The sequence below is a fragment of the Sus scrofa genome, chromosome 4 (genome assembly GCF_054392235.1).
Source record: "Sus scrofa isolate SSC_HxYL_T2T_F1_AM1 chromosome 4, Sscrofa_HxYL_maternal_Yorkshire_Landrace_v2.0, whole genome shotgun sequence".
NCBI lineage: Eukaryota > Metazoa > Chordata > Mammalia > Artiodactyla > Suidae > Sus > Sus scrofa.
In genome coordinates, this window is record NC_139386.1 from 18,910,377 (window position 1) to 18,925,272 (window position 14,896).

The 14,896-nt window shown below is 40.0% G+C and overlaps 1 protein-coding gene across 4 annotated transcripts in view; it reads right to left on the reverse strand.

Annotated features, from left to right (window-relative positions):
• COL14A1 (collagen type XIV alpha 1 chain) overlaps positions 1 to 14,896 on the reverse strand; it is a 237,272-nt gene that overhangs the window by 129,992 nt on the left and 92,384 nt on the right. For all 4 annotated transcript variants that reach the window (NM_001445065.1, XM_005662880.4, XM_021090550.2 and 1 more), the window contains 2 exon segments: positions 3,236 to 3,358; positions 7,896 to 8,025. In NM_001445065.1, the coding sequence (NP_001431994.1) occupies positions 3,236 to 3,358; positions 7,896 to 8,025 (253 nt within the window).

Below are 14,896 nucleotides of genomic sequence, written 5' to 3' on the forward strand. Positions count from 1 at the left end.
GACCTCTACCTGGGAACTTCCATATGCCATGGGTGTGGTCATAAAAAAAATAGTATTATGGAAAAATGAAACACTTGTGAAGTAATTGTACACATTCAACTCAGTTTCAGATTGCCCAGAAGGCAAAGAGCAGGGCTAGGGTTTGAATTTAGCTCCACTTAGCTCCAAGACCATATATACCTGAATACCAGGCTAGATCTCTCTTTCTCTCTTTTTTTTTTTTTTCTTTTTAGGGCCACACCTGTGGCATATGGAAGTTCCCAGGCTAGGGGTCGAATCGGAGCTACAGTTACCGGCCTATGCCACAGTCACAACACTGAATCTGAGTGGTATCTGCTGCAGCTTGTGACAACACCAGATCCTTAACTCACAGAGCGAGGCCAGGGGGCGAATCTGCATCCTGACAGAGACAATGTTGGGTCCCTAACCTGCTACGTCACAGTGGGACCTCACAGATCTCTTTTTGCGCATCTAGTGTTTTTTTCTCAAATATAGTTCTTTCCCTAGGACTTACCCGAGGAAGTTAGTCCACCCCACAATCCACCACCCACCATGTTATGAGGTCTTCACGATGGTGATACTGTGTTGCCCTAGGCTTTGGGGCATGTGCCAACCAGAAGTCATTTTCCATGACCCCTTCTCAGATACCCAGCTTTGCCCCCAGAAACCATGCAAGTGGTCATGCAGCAAATTTTATCACGGGCACCATGCTGCACCTTGCCACATGGGGGACCAGCATACGTGCTGCCATTATCAGTTCTACCCACTCATCTTGTAATTTTTAAGACCAGACAGATGTCACTCTTATTCTAAGTCCCTCAACTGGCGGGCTTCTTTGGGCTTTTACATTTTCTCCTCTGTTTCAAATCCAGTGGAATCTTAGATTGATCATTAAAAACATTTCTCACCATGTCCTATCTAAAAGTATTTACCTCTGGCCTCTTCCATATGTGCTCATTCTTTTTTCTTTCCTTCTTGGATGTTCCAGGCCAGAGATCAGATTCAAGCTGCAGTTGCCACCTATGCTACAGCTGCCACAACAATGGCTCCTTAACCCGAGATGCCAGTCTGGGGATTAAACCTGCATCCCAGGGCTCTGGAGACACCACCGATCCCACTGGGCCACAGCAGGAACTTGCATTTATGCTCATTCTTTAAGAGCTTTGAGTTAGTGACAAGTTCCTAAAATGCTTATTATTTTACTCCAGAACCCTCCTCCTAATAATATATTTACATTTTTCTGTATGTATATTATCTCAGTAGGGATTTTCCCACACCCCAAACTCTCAATGCAAATGACATCATACAGTTCTTCCACTTGACCTAGAAATGGATTCTTTGGCCTTAGCTCTTGGACTAGCTAATTCTTTTCTCTGGAGCAATGGGGGAGCAGGTGGCCTGCAGTGACTTCATACTTAATCACACCTGCTAGAGGCCAATAGCAACCCCCGATACCCTAAGTTGTGACAATCAAAAACATCTCTGCTGGGCAGCAAAATTATACCAACTGAGACCAACCTGCTTAAAACAAAGATATCTTCTCTCAGAAAATCTGATAAGTATTTATAGAACTGGTCCAAAGAACAAATTTAGCAAGACCGTTTTGCAAATGATCATATATATGCCTCAGGCCAAAAGAAAACTTTGGCGATGGATCCCAAGGCGTCGGTCTTGAGCAGGCTAGTGTATCCACGGTATATTCTTGCTATTTCATTTTTATGTTTCCTAGAGATGTTCGTCTGGAGAAATTGGAAGTGAGGTGTTTTAACTGTATGCCCCTGGATAACAGGACACCATAGAAAAGTCTGGAAAGTGGTCTGGAGGGAAGTACAACATCTCAGATAACCAGTTGAGATTTGCAGGTTTTGAGGACCGAGAGAGACTTTTAATGACCCAAAGGATGGTTTTTAAATTTGCTGGCCAACTCGAGAAAAATGATTGGAGAACCCCGTTCTGCTGAACAACCAGAGTACTAAAAGCCCAGGTCCAGAAAACTAAGAAGACTCTTACAGTATTTATTTATTTATTTATTTTGTCTTTTTGCCATTTCTAGGGCCAGGAAGGTCCACATGTTGTGGGCATGGCCAGAAAATTCATCAGAGTCCTAAGAGGGCGGTCGTAAAAGGCTTTTCCACAAGCCTCTCGGCCACCTTGATGAGAAGACCCCTCTCTCACTCCCTATTTCATAATATCCTGAATGCAAGAGAAAGACCCAAGTTGGGGAGATCTGGCCCTCGGTCCACATGCTAGTGGAGACCACATTCGACCTCACCTGCTACAGTATCATTTCCACACACCAAACGCTTCCATGAAGTTTTAACAAGAGACTTAAAAATAAATATTATAGGAGTTCCCGTCGTGGCTCAGTGGTGAACGAATCCGACTATGAACCATGAGGTTTCAGGTTCGATCCCTGGCCTTGCTCAGTGGGTTAAGGATCTGGCATTGCTGTGAGCTGTGGTGTAGGTCACAGATGCGGCTTGGATCCCACGTTGCTGTGGCTGTGGTGTAGGCTGGCAGCTGTAGCTCCGATTCAACCCCTAGCCTGGGAACCTCCATATGCCATGGGTGTGGCCCTAAAAAAAAAAAGAAAAAAAAAGAAATGAGAGATTCCAACTTGTGGTTGCCAAGGGGGAGGGAGAGGGGGTGGGATAGACTGGGAGTTTGGGATTAGTAGATGCAATCTATTGCATTCGGAATGAAATCCTGCTGTATAGCACAGGCAACAATATCTAGTCACTTGTGATGGAACATGATGGAGGATAATGTGAGAAAAAGAATGTGTGTGTGTGTGTGTGTGTGTGTGTGTGTGTGTATGACACACACACAGATATAATATATGACTGGGTCACTTTGCTGTACAGCATAAATTGACAGAACATTGTAAATCAACTATAATAGAAAAAATAAAAATCTTTAAAAAAAAGAAATGAGAGATTCCAAATGTTGAGAGCTTACATATCCATCGAGCCACAGAAGCTTCCTGTGGCTACAGAGTCAAGGTTTCCTCAGGCTGGCTCCCTGCCTGGGGTGTATCCAGGTCAGGTGCCTCCCAAGTATATATTCTGCTCATTAACACACCCCGTCATTTTTAAGGTGAGGTCATAACTTCAAAGCATTTTTTCTGAAAAGGGTAAGACATACTTTCTATTTCTTAAAACCAAAGATAAAAACAAAGTAAAAACAAAAATAATCTAGTTTTACAGATAATATTTTTTTTAAAAGCACGACTTACCACTGACAGGTTTGTAGACAATCCGATAGCCCTTTACAGGGGAAGATGGGGGATCCCACGTAATGCGCAATCGGTTATACCACTCTTCTGAAACCCGTAAGTTTTGGGGACCAGAGGGTGGCACTGAGCAGCAAAGAAAATTAAAAAAAAAAGGGGGATTAGTGTCTTTTCCGTCTTCACAGCCTACACTGTTGTTAATAAGATCCAAGATATCTTCCCACAATGCTAAAAATATTTGCAAGTGAAAATGCACCAAAACATACAATGAGAAGCCTTTGAGAATCCGTAGTTGTGCTAAATATTAAATAATAGAAAATAAGTACTCTTGCGGTAAAACACTTTTATCTGAAGATCAACAGTTTGTTCAATGTCATTTTGGCTTCTTTTTCTTCAGTGAATTTTCAGTAAAATGAATTGAATAGCGTTTATTAGAAATTTCTGTTGACACGCCACCATGTTCCACTATCATAGGAGGTTTTTACAGCCATATCAAGGATGATTAGATAAGAGCAATGGAGGTAATTCTCAGAGGTCAGATTCTAATGATTTATTTCTTTCATCGTCATAATGTTTATATTGTTTGAAATTTTATATCATTATAATCAATTTTTGTTGTTTTATTTTTTTTATTTATTTATTTTTTTCCTTTTGGGAGGGGGCGCTGTGCCCACCACGTGTGGCAATTCCTGGGCCAGGGATTGAACCTGCGCCACATCAGTGACCTGAGTTGCTGCAGTGACAATGCCAGATCCTCAAACTGCTGTGCCACAAGGGAACTCCTGTATCAATTTTTAATCAAACTATTAAAGCCATTTATTTGGAGGACTTTTGTAAATTATTGTGCATATTGATGCATATTATCATTATCACTTTGTGGCTGACAGATATTAGTTGTGTTGATGGCTGCTTAAAATGAGCACCCATAAGACCATCCAAGATTATTTCAAGACTACACTTAGAAATAATTTCAAATGTAATATTTTTATAATGAGATTTAAGTCATGTTTCTATAGTAATATACTTTAAACAGTTTTTATTTGTGTGAGTGTGTATGTGTGTTCATCATGGAACCCTTTAATGAATTTTGCTACTTTTGGTTTTTTTTTTTTTTTGTCTTTTTAGGGATACGGAGGGTCCTAGACTAGGGGGTGAATGGGAGCTACAGTTGCCTGCCTAAGCCACAGCCACAGCAATGCCAGATCCGAGCCGCGTCTGCGACCGATACCACAGCTCACAGTAACGCCAGATCCTCAACCCACTGAGCAAGGCCAGGAATCGAACCTGCATCCTCATGAATGCTAGTCAGATTTGTTTCCCCTGAGCCATGACGGGAACTCCATAAATTCTGCTAATTTTTAACACGTAAAAGTTAAAAGCAGATCTTCAAGCCCAGGTCATTAGCTGTTAAATGGAGCCCCCTGGCCTTCCCTTCGTACCCCTCCCCTAGAGTGTCAAGTCTCAGGTAACTTGATGAAACTTCAGTGTTAAATAACCCAATCCAAAACCAACTCAATATAGTAGAATTTACTCTGTTAATAGTAAACCATTCTTGCCTGTTTTTTATTTCAAACTTAGATTTAAAAGCACAGAGTTGATGTGCCATAAATGTTAAGTGAATGCTACTTGCTTTTTTTCTTCCATTGCTATAATTCTGTGGTTCTCAAACATTTATTTAGCAGCGAAATACCTAGTACGCTAGGAATGCTAATGTGTAGATCAAATTAGGATGCCAGCATACAGGTAAAAGTGAAGAAGAGCTTATAGAGCTCTTCTACTGCTCTGCTCTTCCCTCTCCTTCTCTCCTTCCATATAACCCCGAGGATCGAACTTTAGAAGCTCTGAGGGCTCCTCACACTCTGATCTGGGTGACCTTTAGCAAAATGTGCAGGCTGAGTGTGCGTCTGATGGGAGGCTCTCATTGCTTGGCCCCGGGGAGGCCAGGGAGAGGCCAGCACTGCCAAATGAGGACAGACTATCCATTTGCTCAACTGAGCAGAGTCAGGACTTTGGGATTTGCAGCTACAGAATTTTAATGACCTGCCTACTTGCTAGAAAAATCCATACCTAGGTGTCCAGGTACAGAATTCAGTCCATACCACCATGCCTCCCAGAATATGGGGCATGTAAAAGATGCCAGGCATGTAAAATTGTCTTAGACCAGCCAAACCAACCCGGCCCCCCAGGCAACTCCAGTCAGTAATATATGGAAACAGAAGGATCTTCCAGCAAATCTTGCCTAATTTCCTGACCCACAAAATCAAGTGATACAATAAAACAGTTGCTATTTTAAGCCACCAGGCTCTGGGGTTATCTTCATGCAAGTACAATCACAACAGCAATCTTCTCATACTTAGTAAGTATGATAGATTAAAGACAGGCACAGGTTTTTTGACCTTTTTCCAATTGAGAGGTGGGGGGAGGGGGTATGAAGTTCTTTTTTTTTTTCCAAGAATTGACCAATTTCTAGCTTATTTATTTATTTATTTATTTATTTATTTAGCTACACCTATGGCCTACGGAAGTTCCCAGACTAGGGATTGAATCAGAGCCACAGCAGCAGCAACACCAGATCCTTAACCCACTGTGCCCAGTGGGAACTCCTCTGGGTTTGTTTGTTTGTTTGTTTGTTTTTTTTAATGCAAGTATAGTTTAAGACTGAGACATCTCCTATTACAGTTTTCTGAAATAGTGCAAGTTTATTCATATAACTGATACTTTTACATATAAAACATGATCATCTATGTAGATGCAGAAAAGATTTTTTTTTTAAAAATCTAACATTTATTTTGGTATGATACTCTTGGAATTGGGTGGGCTCCAGGGTCACCTTGACCAATAGACTATAGCAGAAATGCCACCGTGCTAGTTCCAAGCATAGCCCTCAACTGACCTGACAGTCTGGAACTCTTGCTCTCACAGTCCTAAGTCATCAGGTCAAAACCATGACGATCTTGCTGGAAGGACCACATGGAAAGGCTCTGAGACAACATGAAGATAAAGAAGCCCAGCAAAGTCTAGCCTTCAAGGCATCCCCACCAAGATGCCAGGCATGTAAAATTGTCCTGGACCAGCCAGACCAACCCAGCCCCCCAGGCACCTCCAGTCAATAATATATGGAAACAGAAGGATCTTCCAGCAAATCTTGACTAATTTCCTGACCTACAAAATCAAGTGATACAATAAAATGGTTGCTATTTTAAGCCACCAGGCCCTGGGGTTATCTTCATGCAAGTACAATCACAACAACAACAAAGACAACTAAGACTCTGTGGCACCTTCGCCAAGTGTTTTCATGCATACTTCTCACTTGATCATCGTGGCCAAATCACCTACAAAACACATTCTGTGCCACCTCCTCTGTGCCACACAGCACTATGGGGGATTGGCACCCAGAGGTGAACAGAACAGATGAGGTCCTGGGCACTCGAGACAGACAATGAACAAATCCACGAATAAACAAGAAAATTTCAGCTAGCAAATAGGACCATGACATGACCAGAAACAAAAACACAAAAACAACCTAGGATGATGTCAGAGAGGGTGGGTGCAACTATGTCCAGGTGTCAGAAAAGCCTGAGTGGGTGACCCTGAGCTTGGACCAAAATGACAAGAAAAAAACCAGAAAGGCAGACATCTGGGAGAGGACATTTCCTGTGGAAGGAATGCTAGTTCATAGGTTCTAAGGCAGAAACAAGCTTTAAAAGTCCAGTGACAATGCAGTTCCCTTTGTGGCACAGTGGAAATGAACTAGACTTGTATCCATGAGGACAAGGGTTTGATTCCTGGCCTTGATCAGTGGGGTTAAGGAGCCAGCGTTGCTGTGGCTGTGACGAAGGCTGGCAGCTGCATCTCCGATTCAATCCCTAGCCTGGAAACGTTCATATGCCGTGGGTCCGGCCATTAAAAAAAAAAAAAAAAAAAAGTCCAGTGACAAGCAGAAAAGGAGGTAAGGCTGGAGGAATTGTCAGGAGGGGGAGGTCAAAGAGATCAGCAAGGTCCAGCTCATCTAGGGCCTTCTAGGGCTGTGGGAACGATGTTGAGTACAATGGGGAAGCGGTTGGGGAGCTTGAAACAGAGGTGTGACAGGAAATCACTTACACTTTTAAAAGTTTCCTAGGGAGTTCCCTGGTGGCCTAGTGGCTAAGGATCCAGCATCACTGCTGTGGTTCAGGTTCAATCCCTGGCCTAAGAGCTCCGGCAAGGCATGGGCAAAGCCAAAAAAATAAATAAATAAAGGAAGTTTCGCAGGATGCTGTGAGGAGAATAAAGGGTCCAGGAGTGGAAGCAAGGAGATGCATGCACTCATTTGAGGGAGAGCGTGGCTTGGATAGAGATGGAGCAGGTAGATGAAGAGAAAGACAGTCACGTAGAATTCCTCTCAACAGGAGTTAGGAGGAATTAGATGCCAGGGGAGTAAAATGTTGTTTTTTTAAGTCTTAGATTTTAGAGACAAGAAAACAGAAGCCCAGAGTAGTTAAACAATCTGCCCAAAGTCACACAGCTTGAATATATAAAGACAGAATTCAAAGAGATTTTCTCTCTCCAAACCCCTTTTACTTTTTTCACCACCCTACCCTGGGGCTACCAGGGTGCATTAGAGAGGGTGAGCGTTTCCACTTAATTATTTGGCTAGTGACCACGGGGAGAAAGCATCACTCACAGGTTTTTCCAGGGGCGGAGACGCTGACTCCTTCTCCGTCATCGTAGATGGGTGTCACTGTGACTTTGTATTCAGTATTGGAAAGCAGATTCTTCAGGAGGAGGTCGTTCTGGTTTCCAGACACCATAACCTGCAGAGATAAGCGAAAGACCACAGTTTCAGCAAGACCCTTGTTCCCACCTGTCCACTAACACAGTAGGGCTATAGGCACTTTGAAGCATCAGAAGCAAGGAGATGTGCTTGGTGGGAGATGAGAAAAAAAAAAAAAAAAAAAAAAAAAGAGGCATCCATGCAAAAGCTTTTCCCTCTGAAATTCCCCTCAGAATAGCCCCTAGCTTCTAATCACTAATGCAGAAGGCTTCCATTTGAAGCGCTTAAGCTCTGAGGAATAGTCTTCTCTCAACATCTTTTCAGCATTTGTAACGTAGCCAGAAGAGAGAAATAATCATCTGTTTGGAAAGCAGGTGTTTATGGCTTAGGAGTGCTCAGCCTCTAACCCAACCTGCGGATCATATTTGATTCTACTTAAGTATCCTCTTGAAAATTCAGCCTTCCTCTCTTCCCCTTTCAGAGATCATCTAACCCCACTGTTTTAGAAAAGGATGGAGGCTGGCCAAGAACAGCACAACCACACATTAAATCCAAGATTTCCGAGTTCAAAGAGAATTTACCAGTGACACTAAAAAATGTGACAGCTTTTTTATTTCTGAAAGGAGATGTCGTCCTCAATCTGAAATCACCATTCCTCTGACTCTAAAGGCTGCAAAAAAAAAAAAAAAAGAACATGCATCGGCGGGGTGGACACCACTCAAGCATCGGTGCAATGTTCCTTGTGGCTCAGCAGTGCAAATCCTGGCCTCCATACAAGAATGTATGGACCAGAAAAGCCACATGTTCTCAATGCTAAAACCACAGAACTTTCTGCCTAGGCTCCAGGATTTAGATGCTGGCACATCTCTGGGCCATTTGAGAGACTTAAGCATGGCTGGAAAAAATGCTAGGATGTAAGAACCGACCCAAACCCGTTTAAGGGAGTCACAAGACTGGGACAGCTGGAGATGCTTTTGGATTCAAGAGCTGGGTAAAATGCCAGCAGGCAAAGGGTGTGCTGTCTACTTCTGGTTGAGGAAAGGAACCTATAAATCATGGAATAAGCCCTCGAAAGCCTCAAGCTGAACTTAGGAGCAGCTGTTGCTAAGATATTGCGAAGCTCTAAAAGCGGGGGTTTTTTTAATAGGAAAAAAGGAAGTCAGAATTAAGTGATTTCTCTTAGATTAATAAGATTTTGCTCCTCAGTTGAAATGACATTGAAATATATAGGGTGGTACTCCTGGGAGGTAGATTTTACAAAAGGAGCTCTGTTTTATTCTAGGATGAGTTAGATAACCCTGGCATTAAGAACATGTAATGGAAGACTCGTGGTTGCCTTGACTTGTCTTTACCCCATCCATGTAGCTTCCTTTAGGGCATCTCTTTTCAACATTACCCTCTGGAGCCCAGAGCCTGGGCATCTGTTCCAAGATGTCTGTCTAGCAAACCACCCATGGTGATGTTCCTTAAATAAGGTCATTCCTCAAACTGGGATGCACATAGCCTTGGAACCAAAAAAAAGTAGCTTATAGGGTATGAAAAGCAGTAGGACCCTGCTGGAGGGTTCATTTAGTTTGCTAGGTAGTACCTGCTGTGGTTGATAATAATAGCCCTCATTTAGGTAGCTATTATCATGTGCCAGGTGCTACTCCTCTAAGTATTCTAATACAGTAATTGACTTACTCTTTACCACAATCCTTTGAAGTAAGAAGTATCGTTACATTCATTTTACAGATGAGAAGACTGAGGCTTACACAGCTATTGAGTTAAAAAAAAAAAAAAAAAAAGCCGTATTGAAATCCTGAGTATCTGGCCTAAGCTTTTTTTAACCACTGCCCTCTATTCCACTTAACTGCACTACCTGAATCTCTTTATCCTAGTGATAGCCATTCCCTGGGATAAAATATAAACCTCCTCTTGGGTATGCAAAGTTCCTTCTACATGACTTCAGCTTGTCTGCACAAAGCAAAGTATGAACGGGCACCTACTAAAAACAGATGCTACGACTTGTAGCAAATAGTGGGGTTATTTATAAAACAATTCTATAAAAGATGCTCATGGATAAATGAATGCAAATCTAACCAGTGAAGTTCATGTGTTTAATTTTTTGAGAAATGCAACTGCATGTCTGGCTCCATTATTGCCCAAAGGTCTCCAGAGCAGCCTGGATCCTGTCCAGCAAGCTGTTTCTGCAGTAGAAAGAGAAGTCTTCCGATCTCATTTTGTTCCTGTCCTAGAAAATTCTGTTTCCTGACAGTGTTTCTCATGCTTTCTATGGTGAAGGACTAGGTCGGGTTGGTGCTGTTGTTTTAATCCCAGTTTTTGAAGAATATATATATATATATATGAAGAAAGGTGTTTCTTTTTTTAAATTAAAGTATAGTTGATTTATAAATGTTGTGCTGATTTCTGCTGTATAGCAAAGTGACTTGGTCTTACATATATATATATACATATATATATATATATATATACACATTATTCTACATTATTTTCCACCACGATCTATCCGAGGACATTGGATATAGCTCCCTGTGTTATACAGCAGGACCTCATTGCTTATCCATTCTAAATTTGATAGTTTGCATTTACTAACCCCAAACTCCCAGTCTGTCCCACTCTCTGCCTCCTCCCCCTTGGCAACAACAAGTCTGTTCTCTATGTTTGTGAATCTGTTCCTGTTTTGTAGATAGGTTCATTTGCACCATATTTTTGATTCCACATATAAGTGATAGCATATAGTATTTGTCTTTCTTTTTCTGACTTACTTCACTTAGTATGAGAATCTCTGGTTGCATCCGTGTTGCTGTGAATGGCATTATTTCATTCCTTTTTTATGACTGAGTAGTATTCCATTTTATATATGTACCACAACTTCTTAATCCATCCATCTGTTGATGAGTATTTAGGTTGTTTCCATGTCTTGGTTATTGTGAATAGTGCTGCAATGAAATAGGGGGTGCATGTATCTTTTTGAATTAGAGTATTGTCTGGATACATGCCCAGGAGTGAGATTGCTGCATCATATGGTAATCTGACTTAGTTTTCGGAGAAAGCTCCCTGCTGTTTTCCATAGTGGTTGTACAAATTTACATTCTCACAAACAGTGTAGGAAGGTTCCCTTTTCTCCACAGCCTCTCCAGCATTTGTAATTTGTAGACTTGTTAATGATGGCCATTCTGTGAGGTGGCACATCATTATAGTTTTGACTTGCATTTCTCTGATAATTAGCAATGTTGAGCATCTTTTCATGTGCCTATTGGCCATCTGTATGCCTTCTTTGGAGAAATGTCTATTTATGTTGAAGACCAATATTTTTCATAAAATACAATAAAACAAAATTGCTAGAAAATACAATCATATTCTTGGATGTGGTAACAATGTCAGATGGATATATATATATATATATATATATATATATATATATATTTTTTTTTTTTTTTGGCTGTGCCCATGGCATGCAAAAGTTCCTGGGCCAGGGTTTGAACCCACACCATAGCAGCAACCTGAGCTGCTAAAGTGACAACAGCAAGATCTATAAACTTCTGCACCACAGGGGAATGCCTCTAAATGTTTCTAAAAGCTTAATTTTAATAGCTGAACTTATAGGAGACTGAGCCACATTTTGATTGTTTCTGCTATAGAATATTTCTTACAACTCAGAATTCAGGTCATGGTTTTGGATTTTGACATGTAGACTCTAGAAAAGTCTGGAATCCTAATTAGCCTTTTGCAAATAAAGATATGTGAGACCTCTCTCCCCTGACAACAAAATTCATGGCAATGCTACTGCCACTTCTCCAAATTTCTGAACAGACTTGAAAAGTCAATGCTTATGAAATATTTGACAGGGAGTTTTACTTTCTAAGAGTTCAAAAGCTTTTTATGGGGACTATTTGTAGATTTGATTATGCTTAGAAAATATGTAAACACTTGATTTTACCTCAGTTGGAAAAGTAAATTTAATTCCCTTTGTTTTATATCTATTAAAGCTTGATTTCAGTTTACTATGGTGTAGCTCTCCTATTCTCCAATTTCAATACTCTATCTTTTCATTTCTGTGGGTAAATTTAATTAATTGTTATAGTTGAGGAAAATTTGGGAAGGCAGCAAGAGTCATTTCTCTTATTTGGACACATTTCCTGTCTCACTTTCATAATATGTTTGAGCCATCTGTCTTTCCCTGCTTGCATCATTGCATAAGATGTTCATTTGGTGTGTGGGACTTGATATCGATCTCCAAGTGCCTGCCCTACCCTGGTTTTATTTATTTACCTTTTTTTGGGTCATGCCCATGGCATGTGGAAGTTCCCAGGCCAGGGACTGAACCTACACCACATCAGCATCTCTCGGAGCCGCTGCAGTGACAACCCCCAATCCTTAACCCACTGCACCACAAGAGAACTCCCTACTTTGGTTTTATACTCTAAATCTAGATGCACTCACTTTTTATCTCCAATAACAATACATCACAGTTATATAGCAGTGACATAAACACTAAGATATAAATTCTCAATTATTCCTCAGTTGAGTCCCTGAAAATCTGCCTATAAATTAAGCATGCACAAATTCAATTTCACTGGAATTCACTAAAGGGACTTTATAGTTAAAGAAGTCTAAAGTACTTTCTTCTGTGCAGCAAAAATGCTTGGCATGGTAAATAATCACCATCAAATTTATCAATATTTTTTCATTTTTGTTAAAGGTTTGTTTAACTTAGGCATATGTGTGTTGAAGACTTTTGATCTTTTTTTCCTTCATCTAGGTGTCCAAGGGTTTCAAAATAAACAGTGTGAAATGAAAGAAACTAGCAAAGGAAAAATTATCCAGAGACAATCCAAAGTAAATATTATTATTATTATTTTACCTTGCATATCTTACAAGTGCATGCGTGAGATTAAACTGTTGCTCATTCCAAATTAGTAGGAATAATTTAGCAAGAAGCTTAATGTATTTCTTGGAAAGAGTAAAAACAAAAACCAAAAAAAACAAAACTCTCACTCTGGGAAGTATTTAAAGGTTTCATTTTAGGAACTAAATTAAAACATGAGGACAATAACAGGGAAAATAAAGCATCCAAATTATACCTTTGGTTAACATACCTAAGCACAATTTTGATTTTTTTGAATTTTCCAATAGTGGGTCATTTAAAATCTATAGTCTGAGGGAATTTAGAGTTCAATCTATTTTAACTGTCCATTAACTTTCCAAAAGTACTCCCAGCCCAATTTCATGGAGCTTCTGATTATTCACAGTGGCTATGGCTATTGTGATATCATTGTGTTCCATGATGATTCATCCATCAGTCTGAATTAAGTACTTTCCTGAGAGAATTTTGAGCTCAAGTAATTGTTTATGCACCATATAAATAAAAAATAACTTGCCATCAAAGGTTTTATATGTAAGGAAGAGGAAGAAAGGGTAATAATGTTATTCCTGAGCAATAATGTATTTGGAGACTTCTTTCCTAAAATGCCACAAAAATAATGCAGCAGAGGGCAAGAAACGCAACTAATGAGGCCAAATAAAGCATATTCAATGACTTAAGAGAAAAAAAATTCTTTTGAATGCAAACTGGAGTTATCTGATCTGATGGAAAGCATGCCTAGGAAACAATTTTCATGAAAGGAATGGTATTATGTAAATGAAGAAAATATAGAAAGGCCATGATTAAGGGTATACCCAAGTTTTCCAAAAGTACTCATTTGAAAAGATACACTCACCCCAGTGTTCATAGCAGCATTTTCTATGATTTCCAAGATATGGAAGCAAACTAAGTATTCATCAACAGCTGAATGGATAAAGAAGATGTGGTATATATACACAGTGGAATATTACTCAGCCATAAAAAAAGAATGAAAGCTTGCCATTTGTGACAATATGGATGACTCTAGAGGGCATTATGCTATGTGAAATAAGTCAGACCGAGAAAGACAGATACTGTGTGATCTACAACAAACTAGTGAATAAAAAAAGAAGCAGAGTCACAGATACAGAGAACAAACTATCAGTTATGGGGGGGCGAGGAACAAACTATCGAGTGTAAAATAGGTTCAAGGATGTATTGTACAACACCAGGAATATAGGCAATATTTTGCAATAACTGTAAATGGAAAGCAACCTTTAAAAATTGTATAAAAATGTTTACTTTAAAAAATATTTTATTTCTTTTAAAAAAGAGAATGTATCAGATTTTAAATATAGAAAAACACATATAGATGAAACAAAGAAAATGCAACATATAAAAATCTAAATCTCTTACAGAGACACTCATGACCAAGAATACATTAGAAATCACCATGGTACAACCACTATAGAGAACAGTATGGAGGTACCTTAGAAATCTATATATAGAACTACCATATGACCCAGCAATCCCACTCTTGGGCATATATCCGGACAAAACTTTCCTTTAAAAAGACATAGGCACCTGAATGTTCATTGCAGCTCTGTTCACAATAGCCAACACATGGAAACAACCCAAATGATCATCGATAGATGACTGGATTAGGAAGATGTGGTATGTATACACAATGGAATACTACTCAGCCATAACAAAGAACAAAATAATGCCATTTGCAGCAACATGGATGGAACTAGAGACTCTCATACTGAATGAAGTAAGTCAGAAAGACAAACACCATATGATTTCACTTATATCTGGAATCTAATATACGGCACAAATGAACCCTTCCACAGAAAAGAAAATCCTGGACTTGGAGAATAGACTTGTGGTTGCCAAGAGGGAGGGGGAGGGATTAGGGTGGTTGGGGAGCTTGGGTTTAATAGATGCAAATGATTGCCTTTGGAATGGATTAACAATGAGATCCTGCTGCGTAGCACTGGGAACTATGTCTAGTCACTTATGATGGAGCATAATAATATGAGAAAATAGAATGCGTACATGTATG